The sequence below is a fragment of the Dreissena polymorpha genome, chromosome 13 (assembly GCF_020536995.1).
Source record: "Dreissena polymorpha isolate Duluth1 chromosome 13, UMN_Dpol_1.0, whole genome shotgun sequence".
In the NCBI taxonomy this organism is placed as follows: Eukaryota; Metazoa; Mollusca; class Bivalvia; order Myida; family Dreissenidae; genus Dreissena; species Dreissena polymorpha.
In genome coordinates, this window is record NC_068367.1 from 50,395,656 (window position 1) to 50,416,511 (window position 20,856).

The 20,856-nt window shown below is 33.4% G+C and overlaps 1 protein-coding gene across 1 annotated transcript in view; it reads right to left on the reverse strand.

Annotated features, from left to right (window-relative positions):
• Positions 1–4,021: 4,021 nt before the first annotated feature.
• Positions 4,022–20,856, reverse strand: part of LOC127854653 (gamma-aminobutyric acid type B receptor subunit 1-like) — a 19,089-nt gene continuing 2,254 nt past the window's right edge. Inside the window, exons 3-14 of the mRNA XM_052389716.1 lie at positions 20,647–20,712; positions 19,647–19,842; positions 19,345–19,491; positions 17,343–17,504; positions 13,986–14,075; positions 10,598–10,748; positions 9,008–9,122; positions 8,614–8,721; positions 8,201–8,320; positions 6,454–6,600; positions 4,406–4,594; positions 4,022–4,191 (exon numbers count right to left, since the gene is read on the reverse strand). Of these exons, the coding sequence (XP_052245676.1) occupies positions 4,096–4,191; positions 4,406–4,594; positions 6,454–6,600; positions 8,201–8,320; positions 8,614–8,721; positions 9,008–9,122; positions 10,598–10,748; positions 13,986–14,075; positions 17,343–17,504; positions 19,345–19,491; positions 19,647–19,842; positions 20,647–20,712 (1,587 nt within the window). The 3' untranslated portion in view covers positions 4,022–4,095. The remainder of the gene's footprint in view (positions 4,192–4,405; positions 4,595–6,453; positions 6,601–8,200; positions 8,321–8,613; positions 8,722–9,007; positions 9,123–10,597; positions 10,749–13,985; positions 14,076–17,342; positions 17,505–19,344; positions 19,492–19,646; positions 19,843–20,646; positions 20,713–20,856) is intronic.

Genomic DNA, 20,856 nt, shown 5'->3' on the forward strand with positions numbered 1-20,856 from the left:
ATAAATGCGTTTTGAATTGCAGTATTATACAAAAGCATCTACATGCAAATTTGTCTAAATAAAGAAACTAATATACTCTTATATGTAAACATATTACTTTTATTAATGATGATGAAATACAAGCTAGAGAATGTCTTTGTTTGAGATAACATAAAATAATCGTACAAGAAAAGAGTGTCTTAATGTCAAAAGACCTTATACACATAGTTTGAAATGAAATGAAGATTTCACATTTTGACTACAGAATTTGTTGAATCATTGAATCAGGTAAGCACTTCAAGTTCACTTCATGAACATGTTATCTTATGTTGGACAAACATTTTTAAAAGCACCTTTTCAGTGTGTATATACATCTAAAGTATGCATACATTGTCACAACGGATTACGAAGGCATTGAGAAACAATAATTGATGAATATAATTAAACGTTATATTTGTATTATATGACGCATTGGTCCTTTATTTAATTATAATTTAGTTTCGGTATGCTTCCAACAGTATTTGTAAAAAGTATTCATTTTACTTTTGTATAAGTGTAGCTTAATAAAACATAATATTAGTTGTGGCTCTAGCAGCCTTTTTGACGATGCTGGAACAGCAGCGTCCAAGGTTTGATAACCAGTAAAAAACTTCTTTACAATATCGACCTTTGTTAAAGACCGAGCCAGTCCGATTGAGATAACTCGATTTTTCAGTTACTTCCCTTGGCATTCGCCACTGCCTAGGAGATTGCTCGTTGATTTTCATTGATAACATTCTCCTAGCAGGGTTGTCGTTCGTGTTGATAAAGGTAAATATTAATAGAACAGCATATTCTGGGAAAACAGATTCAATAAGTGTATCAGAACGTTAATTTCAAATTAGTAATTTTACATCAATTTTATTTTTATGGACCAATGAAACAACTATATATTTTCTCTATTTTGTTTGATATTTGTTCTCGATTCCGTAAATAAATTGCGAATAAAAACATGTAAAATTAACTTTTTACGTGATCACAAAACTAAAGAATGCGAACGATTTCGAACCTTCAAATTGTAAACGCTGCACTGCTATGATATATATAAATAAAACAACTTTTCTTCGCGGAATTGTCCGTCCCGCTAGCGCAGTGGTAAGGACGTTCGCTTTTTCACCTTTACGACACCGGTTCGATTACCGCTCCCGGCGCAATGTTATATTTTGTATGTTTTGTGGTCACCATTCCGGACAGGTGGTTTCTTCCGGATAATCTCATCCCCCCCCCCCCCGCAGCATTTGACAATATAAAAAAAAGTATTTCAGTACAAAACAAATAGCTGGAAATTGCAGCTATCATTCAAAATTCGTCCCAACTGTCGTCAATCTAATCTTATTAGGTAGGAGTGCTGGGCACACTCCGGGTCCCAACATTATGCAGCCTCAGCGCGGAGGTAACTCATTACCTTGGAAAAACACAAATACACACACTGGGTGCAGCCTAGGCGCGTATAGACTCAAACAAGGCAACAAACTCAAGTGCGGGCACAATCATTTAAAATTTACATATTGAATACGATATTCTAACAGAAATTACACAACCACCGAAGTGTACATACCATGTTTGATATTTCAGCATATACATGTATAAGGTCATTTCGCTATTCGTTAACTTATCCATATGTTCGTGGGCGAACTCGGATAGTCAAGTGCTCATACGATTGAGCTCACATGGTCCGGCTATGTGCTCATACCTTCTTTCGAGAATCATCATGAAGGTATTGCCATACTTAATGAACAAGAATGTGACCCGCCTCCCAGTTTCGCTCAATGGGTCAAGTTACCCACGGGTACTACTTCCCCGTACCCCTTAACTTTTTTTCGTACCAAAAATGTTTCGTACGCATTTTTTTTTCGTACCAAATTTTTTTCGTACCGAAAATTTTCGTACCCAAATTTTTTATCGTACCCAAATGTTCGTATCAACAACCACAATTGTGGTGATATAGATAAACTTAAATTGATGTTTTATATCCATCCTCTTCAAAAGCATCGTCACACCAGTACTGCCAGTACTTTGATTTAAATATCCAAGTAGAACGCTTGTCATATTGATGAAATGAAAAAATTGTCCTGGTAACATTTCTTCAAGAATTGCTTCAGATATCTGACATTCCCAGAATAAATGTTCCAATCTGTATTGGAGCCAGTGTACCTTTACGTAATTGATTATTAGAAATGTTAGCTATAATATGCAATTTCATTTATGGTCATTAATTATTATATTGAGATTTGTTCACGAATGTGTTAAAACTGATGGTTGTTCTTTTTTTTATATTTAAAATGGTGTATAGCATTTTTGCATCAGATCCTTTTTTAGTATACGTTCGTATAAAGGGACAAAAATGATTAGATAACATGTCAGGTAGGACAAGATTAACAACATGTGTTCATTAATTTATCTATACCTCTTGTCACCACTGACATTTATGTTCAAGTTGTACGTTATGATTACTTTATTAACTGCAATAAAGGTTCCATTTCTAAATAAAATGTATTTATGTAATGCCTAAAACATTTACCCAAGAAGGTTTGAAATTCTGTTCAGATATTTATCGCATAATGATAACCGCGATTAAATATTTTTTAAGTATCAAAATAAATAATTGTGTTATTTTGCCGATTTCCCCTAAACGAGCCAATGCTTCACAAATGATTATTTTTAAACCTTTATCACTGCATTCCTTTAATGTTGCTGTAGCTTGTATTGTACTATGCCGGTCCCAAAGAAAACTCAGCATGTAACACTTAATAAAATTTAAATTTGTATTGAGTAGTAGTAATGATATGAACAACGGATCGAATACTGACACATTTTTTTTTCACTATTTCACTCTTAAAATTAGTGTTAAAATTCTTCTTTTCCAATTTTCAGAATATGTTCTATTTTAAATTTGTTTCATCTTTAGTTATTCTAAATACTTTTGACAGGTGAGGATGGGAATTTAATCCGAGAGTTTTTGCCATGTATTGCATCCAATTTAATTTCAATTTTGTTTTTATGTTAAAAGAAGTATATGTGATTGCCAATCCGTTCAACCGTGTTTAATAAAAATGTACATATAGCCCTGAACTATTTGCAAAATCCTGAATAACAATATGTGTTTAATTTAAGGATTGTCCGGTACCGTCTTATAAAATACTAGTATCGTCAGAATACTGGGACAAATACTTTTCTATTAGATTAATGGTACCGGTAATCATGTTTATATTTTTGTTATCTTTCAATACTAGTGACTTCACGTCAGCACCGAAAATACAAATATAACATGCGACAGGATCTCTTTGTCTTTTAATAGGGATAAGGGAAGATACGTTACCGCACTGAGGAAGAACTGATTTAGAATCTTAACCTAAAATATAAAGCCAACGTTGTATGTCTGGACCGAAATTACAGAAGGAAAATGTATTATTTACAAGTAACATACCAGTGCGCTTCCGAATACTGCATACTGTCATAAATTAACTTTATCTTAACCATTGCACCTCCCTTCAATGTAACCAGTCTTGTCGTTATGAAGTCTTTTTTCCATAAATAATTTAGAATATCTATTAAATATACATAAATAATATATACTCTAAGACCTATTTATACATTAAATAAATACTGTGAATATAGTACATTCTTCATCAATACCGGCCCTGGATACTCGACAACTCGTTTGTGAACGATTGGTGTCAGTGAAACTCGCGAACGGTACAATTTATAACGGATGCGGGTATAAAGAAAACGGACAAGGAAAAGGATGGGAATGCAAACGGACAAGGAAAAGGATAGGAATGAATCAACGAATCGTAACTGGAGCGCCTTTGTCTTTAAGAGACGCAGTTCGCATACACGAACGTCAATATTGCTTTTTGCTCAATGTACATCCTATATCTAAAATTTTAGTACCGAATTCCATCTTTATTAAAATCTAACAATATTTTAAACTAAGCCATGAAAACATTTACTTGTCGAGTTTTTTATTACGATGTATTTGACAAACGCCGTAATTGTCCTGATTCGCAAGCAAACAAGTAAATTAGGTAATACTATTTCACGACTCGGATGTGGCCAGCATATTAGGCTTGTTTCTTATACCGTCGTCGAAGTCGCGCCAACGTTTGTGGAACTAGGTCCTGGTTTGGTAGTGATAGGGGCTGCCTCTATTTTATTGTTCACGGCATGGAGCTGAAAAGATGCCACACAGTTTTTGTCTCAACGTTGAAGTAAACCTGAACCAATTTTAGTAACTATTTACATATAGCAATAACGATTAATGTAGGTGAACTGAAACTTTTGCGTTCACCTTAAAACTTTGCATGTCTGATTTATCGAATGAACTAAATGTCATATACACATTGACATGAATGCGTTAAAGAATAAAACAAACTGCAATAATCACTTTAGGAATGAAGACGATCAACTCTGTGACAAGCGTTCCCAGAATGATGCAACTGGAAGTGACCCCATACAAGGGAACGACCTGGTCCTCCAAGAGCAACGAGAGGGTGAGGCCGACACCACTGAGAATCACAACGTTGTACAGGCAGATGCCGATTTGTTGGGAGTCGTTCAGGGCCTCAATCTTTACCTTTATATAATGATATGTTATTGCCAGTGAAATGGTGTCTAAATATTATAGGGATAATACACGTTTTCGAGGGCATGATTATCTGCGGGCGCTCGAAAAATCGTGCTGCGCACTTGTGCAGAAACGGATTTTGAGAGCGCCCGCAGATGATCATGTCCGAGAAAATGTGTAGTTTCGCTATTATGGCATAAATAAATCGCACATACCAAAATAAATTAAAATAACATTGAAAACAATATATCTTGTTCATTCGACATCGACAATGTAATTCGATTATTTCATCTAACGTCATATAGTTCAATGTTGTGTTTTACATATGCCTTACTCGGTCATCATCAGAAATGACGAGGCTTAACCTTCGGATAGGCAGTTTTCGATTTAAAATGTGTTTAAACAGTGGATTAATGCAAATTTGAAATGCAGCCGCGCAAAGTAAGAAATGAGAAATTATTTTGAAATTTACTGGTCGTGACGGATAAATATATCGTCAGCATAAGTCATTGTCGTCTTAGATGTTTCTTTCTTTCCAACTAAATTTTCTAAAAATTAATGCTGCTAACATATTGTCACGGACGTACTTTAAGCATATAGCAGGAACGTTAAAGGTTCATAAACACTTACATTTACAGCATAGTCTTTTGAAAGAGATTAGTAAATAACATTAATTTCAATGACGTGGCCAATAAAATAAAGCTGTTGTCAAAAGAGTGCAGATGGTATCATTTGAAAAGTGGATTCAAATATTCATTGCCTTTAACCCTGCATACATTAGGAAACTGGTGATTATTCAGTTCGCCATTTATGCTTGGAACGTCGTCAAAGTCTTGAGTTATAAACATACGGGAAGTAACTGCGCGTGGACCAGTTTATGGATATGAAAAAACACATAACAGGGCTTGAACGGCACATGAATCACCTTGTTAAAACACGATTTCTCCCGTTCAAGCCCTCCTTTCGCCAAGTTTCTGCACCCCGCCAGATGGGCATTATAGATAGAGTTTATGCAATAATGAAGAATTACGTTTATTGAGGCCTCGTAAAATTCAATTACACGTCAAATTAAGTGAAAATTTATCGTTTGAAAAACAGAACAGTATTGATTTTGTATAATTTTAATTAGGATTTGATCAGTTGAGAAAAAGAAGTAAATCGGCAACTGCTTTTATTTAGTGATAAGTGGTTACATTATGGAAGCGTTGGGAAACATTTCAAAACATTTTCAATAGGCTCCACGCGCTCGTGAAAATATAAAGTTTGTAACCTTACGGAGATCAATATTTTATGGTATCACTGCGAAAACAAGCAACTATCCTTGATATATCTCAGCTATTTGCTATTGGAATATTACAACATGTAAGTAACACGTTTAACATTGTAAAACAAATGCGTGAAATGCATTGTTAAACGTTTATAACGCAGACATTGCAATTCATTCTACTAACGAACTATTGTAGGCATTACATCAATGAAGACACAGACCGAATTTAAAATATGCATGTATATAACACTCGCTTCTTTTACTCCGTACAGTGTCTTTGAAATAAAATGTATTCCACAAAGCTTTTACGATTCCAAAGATTCTGATTTAATTTGTTTTAGGTAGTGCGGAGTTTTATATTTGATCATGAAATTGGCATGACAACACCCAATAATTCCTTCACATATGAAATTGGAAATAAATATTGCATTCTTAACATAATACATGTACACTTGCGCATGATACGCAATATGTATCATACTTTATTAAGACAAAGCAGGGTTACATCAACTTAAAATTTAAATAAAAACAAGCATTATTTAGACCAACAAATACAATATCCTAAACACTGTAATAAAGAGTGATTATAAAAAAGATTTACGTTTCTCGTTTCCCAGGCAAGAAAAGCTCCAAAGGACAGTAAGGCTCCTTCAACGATGTAGAGAGACCACGTAAAGTAGGATGAGTTCTTGGAGAAACATATGCGGACGAATTGGTGGACGATCTCGTCACTTCCGTTTGTGTAGGACTTTAATTACGATGGTTTAAAAGCGTTAACTTGCATTCAAGCTTTACGAAGATGTAATAACGAGTCGACATTAACGTATCAATTAAGAGTTTTATAGCATTGTTCTGCATTTCATCGGTGTATGAACTGTCGGGGAAATTACGCCTAATTTGCATAAACGCCAACGGCGTTTATGCATAAATTAGGTGTATTTTAATTAGGTGTATTTTTCCCGACACTTCATACACCGATGAAATGCAGAAAAATGCTATTCAATTCTTATAATTACAACATAAAATGATTTTAAAGCTGAAATTCTATCGTGGTAAGGGTCATACAATTCCTTTTTAATCTAGCATATGAATCTATTTTTAGTTTGGTTTCATCTCCGTCAAACGGGTATATCGTTGAAGTTCGCGCAAAAAATATAACGTCATTTCGCTATTGGCCAATAAAAAACAACGCCATTACGTTTCGCGCAAAACATAACGTCATTTTCGCAACTTGTTTATTACCAGAAATTAACGCCATGAATATTCATGTTTTAATTTTCATACGAAGTGGGTTCATCGGAAAATGAAAAACCGGTCACGTGAACAAATTATCCAATCAGAGTGCAGCATTCATATGATTGTGACAGAAGTTGTAATTATTGTCAAATGAAATATTATTGTGCTGTTATCATTGCTTTTCTGCTTTTGTCTAGCTAAAATAACCATGGTGTTCAATCACTGAATACCTTTTGGGGGATATCACAAAACAATTGTTTTATATAACTGTGTGATGACATTCAGAAACAGTAACCTAGATTCACATGGTCCAATAACGCGATGATTTAAAAAAAAAGGAAATACAAATAAATGCAGTGAGTTTTTATACTCTGATATTCGCTTAATCGAAATGGCATCTTTTTCTTAGTGCTCAAACGGGTACCCGAAAAAAACCCGAATCCGCGGGTCAAAAAAAATACCCGGGGATCCGGGTCAAAGTTTATGCGAACGATACCGGTTCGGGTCGCAAGCTACGAAGTACACGATTACATGTTGATGAAATGCAGTTAGAGCTTACAGTGAAAGTTATTTTTGCTTCCCTCCTCAAAATAAGACAAGCTTTATTTTTGCTTGACATGTCGTTTTTCCTTTACTCGCACTTTTGATCGCTATTCCAAGTAATACTTACGTTTGCTGATAAAGTTCAACAACGTTGTGTAAACTTAATACATAGTTTTATGCAGTTCAGTATTTCATTCATAATTAAATAAATAAAAACAATAAAAGGTATAATATTCTAAACAATATGCTTGACAAACAGTTATATATTTTATTTAAGAACGCTAAAACATGCTATGACAATTAATGTAGTTTTATTTCGATTAACTTATGTATTATCTGACCCGACTCGACCCGAATTTTCTCGGGTATTTTAATTTTGACCCGCCGACCAGACCCGAAGAATATTTTTGACCCGTGTGAACCCTAGTTTTGATGTTCACGATGATTATTGTCAAACGATGATAAATTGTTAAAAAACAATTAAAACAGAGCATATTTCTTAAATGTCTTAAAGCAAAAAAAAAATAAACAAAATTTGATCATATTATTAACAACTTAAAGTGATGTACCTTATCAATATATTTGATGACAATTTCATGAGGTGCGTAGATCTCCCAGGCAACTAGCACTACCACGACAACACCCACAATGATGCCAATAATTACGAGTAACTGGTAGTCTTTGATGTTCTAAAATAAAAAGTTCAATTAGTACAGTTGAAGTTTGAAGCCTATTGAATTAGTGTACGACATGAAATTAAAGATAAACTTCAATCCTCCAATCCCCGGTGATAAACATGACAGTAACGATTAATGTCTGTGGTAGAGCTCTTAAAGTCGTAAGAGTGTTCCTTTTCACGTTCGTACGTGAGCCTGTACGTACCACCTGTGGATAATGAGTTATATTTTAAATACATGTTAGATTCGCTTTGTATTTGCGTATAGAAACTCGGAGTAAAATTGTCTTGGGTTTTTAATCATACCATTCTCCTTAGCTGTTTGTTCGTGAAGATCCTGTAGACTCTCCAGGTCTTGGAGAACAAGGAACCGAACACTAAGGTAAACCCCAGGCAAAAGCAAAACACGCGTGCCTGCAAATGAACGGCTGTTATTTAATTTATACTCCAGTTTAAATCATTTAAACATCATACAGCGCGTTAAGGTAACTAAATTGTTAGGTTACAAAACTGTGTTTTTGTTAAAGGAAATAGCAGCACCTAGTACCACGAGCAAGTCAAACCTATCGGCTAACGATTTATGTTTTTTTTGGAAGCACGTACTTCAAAATTAACATGCTAGTTAACTGCAATAAATCAGACAATTTCAATAAGCTATTAACAAGTGCGTATTTCTTGACATATACTATGTAACCCGTACTACGCATAGCGATGCATTGTTGGTCTGTGTTGTCTTAATGAACACGGTGACGTAGCAGAGAAAACATCCGAGCAGCAGGACATTGTTGATATTTGGAGAAGACAACTTTACGATCCTGCAAGAACAACGGCTGAATCTAAGTATTTTTATATACTCGACTGCACAATGTTATATATAAGCAGTACCTCTGTTGAAAGGACGCACGAGTAAAACACAGATGGCAAGTTTCTTAAAGGGGCCTTTTCACAGATTTTGGGATGTATTGAAGTTTGTCAATAAATGCTTTATATTGATAAATGTAAACATTGGATCTAAAAAGCTCTAGTAAAAAAAAAAAAAAGTAACACTCAACAGGGATCGAACCACTGACCCCTGGTGTCCTGGAGTAAATGGTCTACCATTTAGACCCCTCGGCCATCCGTGCTCATACAATGATGGATGTATTTTATGCTTAATATAAGCGATCCTCGTAGTTTCACAAAATATAACGACAACAACAGAACTCCCTAAATTATTCAATCGTTTCGCGTTGAAACGCTTTATAATTTTCAGCTTTTTAAATCGTCAAAAGATGCATTTAATGGCTATTTTAGAGAATGGTAAATGTTCAGCATTAGTGTTTTATCACAAATATCAAATCTAAAACGAAAATTTGCGAATCTGAAACAATTTTGTTAATTTTGTCAATTTGTCAAAACGTGAACAGGCCCATTTAAAGAACTGTTTTTGATAGTTAAAGTAATTCATAAAAGGAAACACAATCAACGAGCAAAACGGTTAGAAGTGGAGTAAGAAATCTTAAAATTGATTAGATTCTACATTCATCACTTAGATTGGTAATATGCTACGGTTAACCAGTGTGATTCGAATCATTCAAAGATTAAATCAACAAGACTATTGCCAAACAATATATGTCCCCTACTGTCTCCACCATTTTCAGATTTTTTTATATGTGTTGCCATAGCAACCAGAATTCTTGACGTAGGAACAAAATAAAAAGACGTGCATAATCTCCATATTGCTATCTGACCATGAGAAGTTTCATGAAAAAATATGAAGAACTTTTGAAGTTATCGCAGGATCCAGAAAAGTGTGACAGACAGACATACAGATAGACATACATACATACAGACAGACAGACAGACAGACAGACAGACAGACAGACAGACAGACAGACAGACAGACAGACAGACAGACAGACAGACAGACAGACAGACAGACAGACAGACAGACAGAGCGCAAACCATAAGTCCCATCCGGTGAAACCGGTAGGGGACAATAAACGTGTAATCATTCATAGTGGAATACCAATACAATTAGTTGGCACCAAGTGCATAAAAACTTTTAAAGGCATCATTAGCAAATAGAACTCTTTGACATAAATGGCAGTTTATTCTTAATAACATATGATGTTCAACCATCGATACTAAAATATTGTTTTTATTGTCCATTAGTTATGGTTGATAATGTATTACTTTATTAATGATGTACTTATTAGTTGTGAAGACGATCTGAATGTGAAGCAGGATACGTTAATGGAAAAAAATACAGGTACCACGTATTGACTGCGTGCAAGAAAGTTTGACGTACCTATTATGTCTGAAGACGATGTTGAATACAAAGAAGGATACCGAAGTGATAATACCAAGACCGGCCATTGTACACATCGACATATACAGGGGCAAAGGAACAATCTTCTCTTCATGTACGTTATGCGTCGAGTCACGTGGTATCAGATTATCTAACAATATCGATACAATTACGTTGGTTTATGTCCTTTAATTAATATGAACTATTCGGTTATAAAATACTACGGATGCATTTTAAATTGTGTTTGTTTCCTATATTAATTTCATTTTTGATCAAGCAAGACAACTGAATAAAAACGTAATCGTTTTGTAATTCCTTCACATAACATAACAATTTACAATTTGCCTTTAGCCTATATCCATTTTAACTATGCAAAATATTGGTACAAAACATAATTTTAAACATTGTGACACTGCATTACGGTGATCTTGAATGTGTGCTGCATGATGCTATAAAGTAAGAAGGCGTTGAGTATAAGTCGATGTTCTTCAAAAAAACGCGTATTTTTTGTCATTTCTCATGAATCGAAAATACGCGTTATCCAGAAATTAAAGTATTTTTTGCCAGATGTTTTACCTATTATCATCATATACACCTTTATACATTGTGGTTCATACATTGATAATAAATGCTTGCCTTTGTGCATGATATACAATTCAATTGATACTTTTCTAATCGGTCTAGTGTAAAATACCGAATGTATTCACGCGGTTTCCGTCTCAAATGTTTCAGCAAAACAGTTCTATTCATCAATGGTTGTCCGTGATTGCCTAATATAGATAACAATTCGTTTTAATTGGAAAATATATTCAGCATATTCACAGAAAATGTTTAATGAAGCCGCAGTTCTAGTAACAACAAAAACATTCCGCGCAAAAATTGACTTTGCGGATTTCGAAGAACATCGAATAATTTATTACGATTCGTCGTGCATCAAACAGTTTTATATCGATTGATCGGATGTAACCATTGAGACAATAAATTGCAATCAATTGAGTTATATTCTCTTTTAATGATATGCAATTTGATTGTTCAGTTATGAGGTTTATGTTTATTGACATGTCTGCGCTCTTATTTTAATGTTGGCTTAATTTGAGATTAGGACAGTAATCGACTGTCGAACAATTTCCCGATATTTTACGTTGACGTTTTTAAGGCGGTGACTGAAATGTCAATCATTGCTTTTTTTATTTTGCGTTGTTTGTTTTGTCTTATATTGCATATGTTATTAGTCATTTTCCTTATTGTAGAAGACTATAGAATCAGGTAAATTAAGAAAAATTGACTTTTTATACATATATCGATTTTGTTCGGTGTATTTATGTATATGACAATAAATCTGAAACATTGACAAAAAATAAACATTATATACTTTTTGTCAAAATATGCGATTGGTTAATACACGATACATTGCCTTATTTGTAAAAATTGCGATTGGTTAAACAATGTACGAAACTTTCATTTGGTAGCTATCAACTTAAACTGTTTCGTTTTTGTTTCGAGAGTAAGAAACTGTAGACGCAGAAATGGATTTGCATCAACACAAACGGCCTGACACCTATAAGGCAAGTTAAAGTAGTTTAAGATAAATGTATTTGGGCCTCTGTGAAAAGGGAGTCTTATAGCAGCTATTGCCGTAGCTTTTTTATTACACGAAGTAACGTCGTGCATTTTCACAAACAATTCTTATTTATAGTAAGTTATGATAGGAAAAATTACTTGACCTTTAGTCTTTTACTAACAAATTAAAGACTACCGGAAATTAAAAGGAATTTCACTCCTAATATTGACTCTGGATTTTAATTTTTACAAATTTTGTCTCGTGTATTTATGATAAAAAACTACTCTTTGAATATGTTGTAACTCATGTATGTTTGTTCATGTTTTTATTTGTTAATAGGTTATATACTCAAATATTATATATGTTTATAGTAAATATGTATGTATACATTTAACAAAGATTTGTAATTTAAGAAACTATATCATCACCCAACAAAATCTTGTTAATTATTTTTCAACTGAAAGCCAATAAAAAAATTATTGAAACCGAGATCACCGCCCTAGAATGTTCAATACACTAATTTAAAATGACGATTATTTTAAAATATTAAATCCAACAAATAAGAGAAATGGAAAATTGTTACAGATGGTTTACCTTTTATTTAATGCTTTCCGGTGGTTATAGAGATATATCAGTGAATTAAAACTGATAATTTCACTGTTTCAAACAGTGAAAATTATCAGTGAAAATTATCGATAATGTTCACTGTTAACTGTGAAATGACGTCATTTTTTGACGAAATAACGTCATTATCCGAGCGAAATTCTTTAGTTAAACCCTTTAACAATATATATAAACGGTGCAAAAAGCATTAAATAAAAAGAAAACTGGTTGGATTCGGTGGAATATCGATTTTAATTCACTCTTGATCATAGAAATTATATATTTTCACTCGTGGCGAAAATATTATTTTCTATGATCACTCGTGAATTAAAATCGATAATCCACCGAATCCAACAAATATCCTCTATGTAATAAATCATGTTTTACATAAGCGATTCGTCAAAAAATAATTGAAGTGTTAACGTTTTTACCTGGTTACAAAATGTTGGACTCCATTTTAGCAGTTATTTACTTTTTTCAAATATGGTCAAGACAAACATTCAGAGCTTGTTTCATCGTACTTATTTTGTTTTAAAGGCAAATACGTTTTAGTTTTATATTTGATCTTCTGAGATATATTGTTAAGCTCCACATGCTGTCAAGATTAACAGTTTTACAAAGTTTACACATATTTGGCAAACACGGTGCCTTTGTAATGTCAACGTCACAAACGTTGCAGAGCGAGTGGCACACTGCACGTTGCATGACGCACAACGGCTGATATCGCGATTCGCACACTGCACGTCGCATGACGCACAACGGCTGATAACGCGATTCGCACACTGTACGTCCGACGTCGCATGACGCACAACGGCTGATATCGGATTTTAACTGACCACAATACGTCACATTGAGCACTTCATGCTCAGGTGAAATAAATATGAATAAAACTTGTTACATCGCTTTGGGATTGTAAATGCAATAATGTATTCGATGTCGTGAACTAAAGAAAGAAGCAACTATAATGGCTTTAAAAGGTTACATACGTAACATTTTCTTGTATCCTCCAAACATTATACCGTTATGCTAAAAATAAATTATGGCAACATAGTATTGTCATCCATGCGATTCATATTTGCGATCAAGTTGCCCCCATGAACTGTTTAATATGAAGATAATATTCGAAGCGATGATAATTTCGTCTACTTGATTTTTTTTATCTGCAATATTTTTCTTTTTGTTAAGCCATGATATAGAAAATCGTTTGTTGTGACTGGCATTTACCTTTCCAGATAATAGCCCCCTCCATCCAGTCGAAGTAAGAGTTTGGTGCAAGATCCTGTCGAAAAAACGCAACTAAAACCCTCCTGCTACCTGTAAAGCGTAAAAACCGATAGCGGTACGAAATTAAACTCGGCCAATTGTTGAGTACCGAAAAGGGAGATCAATAATATGTTATCATAACATTGCAAATGAACTTTGTATAAGCAGAACAGAACAGAACAGAACTTTATTTCTACTTGCTACATAGTACATCGTCTGTCTTAGCCATGTTATATTATACATTTCAAAAGGTCACGTGAAAAAGAAAGTGGGTGTACAATAATAATAAGTGTACATAACGTATTACATAATACATGACAGTGGTTGGAAGCAATCGCAATGTTAAAACTATAGTTTTACAGGTGGCAATCAATTATCATGCTGTTTATATTTATGTAAAATAAACCAAATTGAGAGTGGATTATCTTACGCATATCATGTGGATGAATATGCTAATAATATTAATAGACAGTGCGCATTTCTGTAATGTCTACAACAACAATTACAAATTTACACAAATTAAACTATGGCAACAAATGAAAACAATCAGGCACGTATATTTCACATCTGTATACGAGTAGATATTAATTATTTCTTTAGTCGTCTAGAGAAATGTGAAAGATGAATAATAAAGTAGAGACGATACGGATCATTAAAATAATAAGAAACACATAATATATATGCATTAAATGCGGAAACACAAGCACTCATGTCTATTTCACCTCATGTTGTTGCAGGTACTGGTACTGCATTATGAGGATTATATATATACAGCAAACAAGAAATCAGATAAACAAACACACAACTGAACCCGCGAAACATAACATTTCAGGTGATATTTAAACAACATTAAATATGGCTTTCCTAATTATCAGAGCTTCTTTCACAAAAAAGACAACTTAATGAGAACATCTTTATTACATGTGCTCATAAAGCTTAAGAATTTAAATACTGATGGCCGTTTGAGATAATAAGATTTTATGTATTTTTTCCTAATATCTGTATAACATGGACAGATTAAAATAAAATGATATTCATCTTCAATATCACGTGAGTTACAACAAATACAATATCTTTCTTCCCTAGCTATGCAGTTATTACTAAACCTACCCGTTTGAATTCTTAATGGATGACATGACATTCTTAATCTACAGAAGTAAAATCTTAGACTTTTGGGTAAGATATCTTAATATTTTTTATATTCAAATGATATTTTAAATTCTTTGTACAAAAATAAAACTGGACTTTCAAGTGAGTGAAACCAATGTTGTTTAAAACAGTCTATGACTCTGCATTTCAACTCAGAGAGAAAAGCACTATTATAAAGGTAATGGTAATTTTCAAAAATATACGCAAATCCATATTCGTTCAGGAGAGTTTTTACACTCGTGACCGAATTTTTCTTCCCACTTATACAATCTTTAAGGGCCTCGTTATACACAACTCTCAATATAATGTTATCACTGTCTTTGATTTTTAACCAATATTTGATTATTCTTATGTATCTGTGAATATACAGTGGGTATTTGCCCAGATCGCCGTACACTGCAGCAGAACACGCATTACTTCTTACGCTTAATAATCGTTTACAAAATTTAAGGTGTATTCTTTCTAATTCTTTGGATTTGGTATAACCCCAAACTTCACATGAATAATTAAGTATTGGCGATACGAATGCATCGAATAGTTGACACAATGTTTTTGGCGAAAGACCAAAGTCGTTGCATTTACAAAATAGAACATTTAAGGATTTCAAGGCCTTTCGATTAGATGTTCAATGTTTTTACAAAAGTTCCCAGTGTAGTATAAAACAGTACCTAAATAGTTAAAATCATCAACTATTTCGATTGGTTGGCTATTATAGGTCCATTTTTCATTTGCTAATATTGCCCCGCGTTTTCGAAAAACTATTATTTTTGTTTTTGTAGTATTTACAGTTAAACCCCATGAACAACAGTATGAAAACAAAAGATCTAAGTGCCTCTGAGTTTCTTCAGGAGTTTTACCTATAATAGCTATATCATGAGCGAACAATAACAAAATCAAAGTTAAATCATCAACACGTAAGCATGCATCAATATTACACTGCAAATAAGCATTTGTAGTATTTTAGTTGATGATTGTGTACACTATTCACTGGTTACATGATACAATGTTTACAGAGGCGGTGCATCGCATTCATATCACACACGGCTAATGAGTTATTAGTTGATGAGTGTTTTATTATAGGATCACGGTATTTGCAGCATGCAAATGTGTGCTAACGAAGGGTGATATTCAAACAATTAGCAAAATCAACTGTTCACGATGAGCATATCGCAATTTCACATGCAATTATTATTAAGACATTTATCATGTGACTTAACGATCGCTTATTAAAAGACAATGAATTTGCATCTATCAAACACAAATTTTGAATAAGATAAATTCCGTTAAGCCATTTTTTATACATTCAACTGTAACTTTGCATATTTTGTACACAAATCAATAAATAAAAAAAGTTAAAAGATGAATCATATTCTAACTTTAATTCTATTGAAGTTTAAATGTATTTAATCGCATCACTACTTTTCAGATATAACAATGATAAATTGTATTAAATATCACATATATCTTTATTTTTAAAGAGGGTATATGCGATTTTATGTCAACATTTATCATCGAAAAAAATTGTCCTCGCAATATTATACCAATATGTTAATATGACGACAAATGTTAACAAAAAATCATTAACAATCGTTTCATTGTACCATTAATCTATATGTCTAAACTTAGGTGCACAAGCTAATGGGGATTGCCCAGCAGAGTGCACGATTCATGCACATAAAATATTTGTCTGCTGTGTAGCAGAAAAATATTGACAATTGAATTACAATGTTCTTTCTTTTTTTCTGGTACTTCATCTTCTGAACTTTCATATATCAACATTTATTCTGTTTTGAAAACATACTCAAAAGATCATATTGGTTCATTTTAAAAACGAAATCAAATCCAAGCATATGTATTATATTAAAGTACATATGATACAGAGTAAGTGTTAAATAGAGATACGTGACAAGGATCAATTATAGAACGATTTATCGTTTACATTAATTATTACATACTTCTTATATTATACAAAACCTGACTAGTTGAAAGAACATAAATATACCTCATTACATTGAGTCATTTGTTTTAATCCCTAAGCCTTTGATCTAGTGGATGGTTATTTCGTAAGTACAAGCTTATTGATTGAATATAAAATAAATTGTGTATAGCTAGTTAATCTACGAAACTTGTATTTGTTAAATGTTTTAACCGTTAAAAAATTATAATCACCTTGGATACGTTCAACGCGGATCATTTTGTTTGGGTCTGATCCGTTGTGAAAGGATATTCTGCCGGAGGCTCCAGTCAGTGATGTCTTTCCGGTACATTTAAATATAATCTCCCCGATGTCGCCATCAGCATATGTGAAATTGTCCAGTTTTTTAGAATGACCTAAATTGTCGAAAAACTCGTTTGATAGATGGTTCCAGGTAAATAAATGACGTGCAGTACTTATATGAGAAACAACGTCACTTGGTAAGAAAAAATAATATTGTTTTAACTCCATGATAAAAGATATGGAAAAACACTTAATTTGATATTATAAGGGGACATGTATGTCATATGAATTAAGATTATCGCAATAAATTGTTAATAAACAATTACATTTTACAGACACATAAAATGCAATATAACAATAGACAAACTGAAACTTCAGATATATCAGTAAAAAGAAATCTTATGCGGTCCTTAGTTTATGGCAAAACAGTGATTTACAAAGCCACGTACATAAAAAAATTGGAATCACAGCCTTGGAACGTTCAATGTAAATCATTTGGGGTTTAATATAAATAGAAGAAGCTTAATACTCTACTTGGCATTGAGTTAACAGAAAACATTTTAATACATTTAAATATTCAACAATTTACCTGGTAGAATCTCAATTCAAATGTTATATCATTGCAGAGAAATCATTTTAATTTAATTACCAGTAAAGTACACAATAAATTGATGCAAACCAGAACCGTTTTGAGGCAAACCGATATATGTATGACGTACATATCGTATTTTATTAAAAAGTGTTTGATATACAAATAAAGTTAATCATTGCGTTCCATATGCAGAAAATTAAAATGCAGTTTCCGAAAGCATGCCTTGTCATAACAAAACTGGTCAACAGTCAAATTCACAGAAATTAGAAACTTGATGTGATATTTATACCAAAATATATATGTCATTTACTTTGTGTACATAAACGTAAAATACACAGTTGACAAGTTACCATATCAATATTATAAATACCCTAGGCACTTTGCAATATAAACATAAGTTTATTCATATTTTTTTTCACCCGATTTTAACTGCATCCTATCTTCTTATTATCCTTCAGTTCTGTTTATCTTCAATATTCATCAGGTAAATCATGTCAGTATTTTCTGCTCATAAGTGGCTTGACAGCTAGCTAAGTGTCAACTTTTATTGACTGTTTATGTTTCTAGTATTTATAGTTAGTTTTTGTTTAGGTCCCTATGTTGCCAAACACAAATGGTACAGCCATGCACGCTCTCAGGTTGAGAAAATGTACTTTTAATGGTATAATTGGCGTATATATTAACCGTAGAATCTCGAACATTCCTGGTTTAATAGAAAGGACAGCGGCCACCGTCAAATAGGGAAGAAAAGCTTGAACGGCACTTCGCAAACTATTTCAATTTTCAAAGCTACGTACTTGCAATATTTGAATATGGGTCAACAACTATTGATGCAAAAGGTTAGGCAACACCACAATCACAACAGTATCGAAAACAAACATTACTTATCCGAATAATTAAGATGCATTTCGTTCATAGATTCATGTTTGTTTCAAAATGTTTGTTGTCGGCTGCCCGAGCTCAAAAGACACATGCGGACGGTAAATAAACTAATAAATGGCCTTATTTAAGAGTGACGCAATATACACATTCTGCCGATGAGCGGCGTTAATAAGGATTGGTAAATGTATTTAAAACATTTAATTTAAAAATGTAAGTGTCTTAATAAAATAGGTTTAAATCAATGATAGGTTATGATAGTTGAAAATCATCGATTTGAACGCAGGTTTCGAAGTCAGTAAATAAATATATTCATTCTGCATATAACGCTTCGTTACATGTAAATTTCTGATTAATTCAATAATGTGGTTTAAATACTGTTATTACGCTGTCCTTTCAATGTTATGTCACATCATTCATACTAATAATATGCTATATTCATGTGTCATTATACACGAAAATTAATAATTTAAGCAACTTACCAATTGCATCCAGAGTTTCAATGGTGCAGTTCAAGGCCAAAGCGCACAACCAAATTGTGTCATAACACTGGGCAGCGATAAAATCGTATGCTTGGGAAGATGCGCTGTAGTCAGGGTGACGCAGAAAGCGTGCCATGAATTCCAGGTCTGAAATATACTAGCAATATCTCACACAGAATAACGGTGAGATGCAAAGTAGTTGTATGGGTGTATTTTACTGGTGGCCGACCATACAATTTCAGTAATATTAACGTCAACAACTTCTTTCTTTTGTCACTAAAATCAACCAAATGTTCACTTACTGGTGAGATTTGCGATGCCTCTTTCTTCTATGGGATTATTGTATATGGGACGCATCAGAAAGGCGCCCTCTATCGCCAGGTCCATCTGTTCCACTGTACAATCAACCTCAGCGTTGTTTGCCCGCCAGAAAGTTTCCGAAAACCAGCCGAGAAACATCCAAACTATCTTGGGTCCATACAGCCCAATTTTGTATGCCTTCAAACGCCATTATAATTTAAGTGATTTAACGTTAACTTTCATTGGCACTTGAATTTTACCATACTATACGCTTACCAGTTACAAATAAATACGTAAATATAGTGTTTTTTTTCCAAACAGTATTTTTAATCTTATTTAAATGACAACTGTCATAAAATGCATTTATTAAAAACGAACACAAAAACCAGCTCGTTACAACATATATGATATAATGGAAGTATGATGTTCTGAAAAGTTGAGATCAATCGAGTTGGTTTTGTAGAATCCTTACATCCGAGATGCGCTGCCTCGAGTTATTTACCGCCTTACACCATCTGCGATACTTATAATGGTTTTATAGTGACACAACGGTGTAATATTGCAAGTTGCATACCCTTTTTGGTATAACACTTTTAACGGCAAACGAAACAGAAGAAAAAACACGTGTATGTTGCATCCAAAGTAAACAGTGCGGCATGTTTCATTGTTTTTCGTAAATATTCCGATTATTAGCATGCTATTTGGACAATAAGAAGCAAACGCGGTCTATACTATCAAAATGCTAAAGGTATTGTTAAAACATATACGTATATACTTAAAAAGGATTATCAGCACATTGAACATATAGGCGTGCGCCTTTCTCTCCGGATGTTGAAATATGTTGAATACAAATTCGAGACCGTCAGTTGTAAAGCCAATCTACGGATACCGTATGCCGTAAGTGAAACTATTACAGCGTATTCTTGACGACAAAGAAAGAGAAATGAAATAACATTATAGTGCAGGCCGGCCGATGTGTACCAACTTCGCATGTATACTTACGTCGCAAAGAACGGCTCTTGCCCTGTCCTCATATGCATTTACAACTATGATACGCGCGTCCTGATCCTGTAAAGGAATATAGAATTAATGAGTTTAAAAACGGTCCAAACGGCACGTAAACAAGCTACATGTAACAATAAATTAAAAAAATAATTACTTAATTTGAATATATGTTTAATGCTTCTCTAAAATAGTTAACACGCTTAAAAG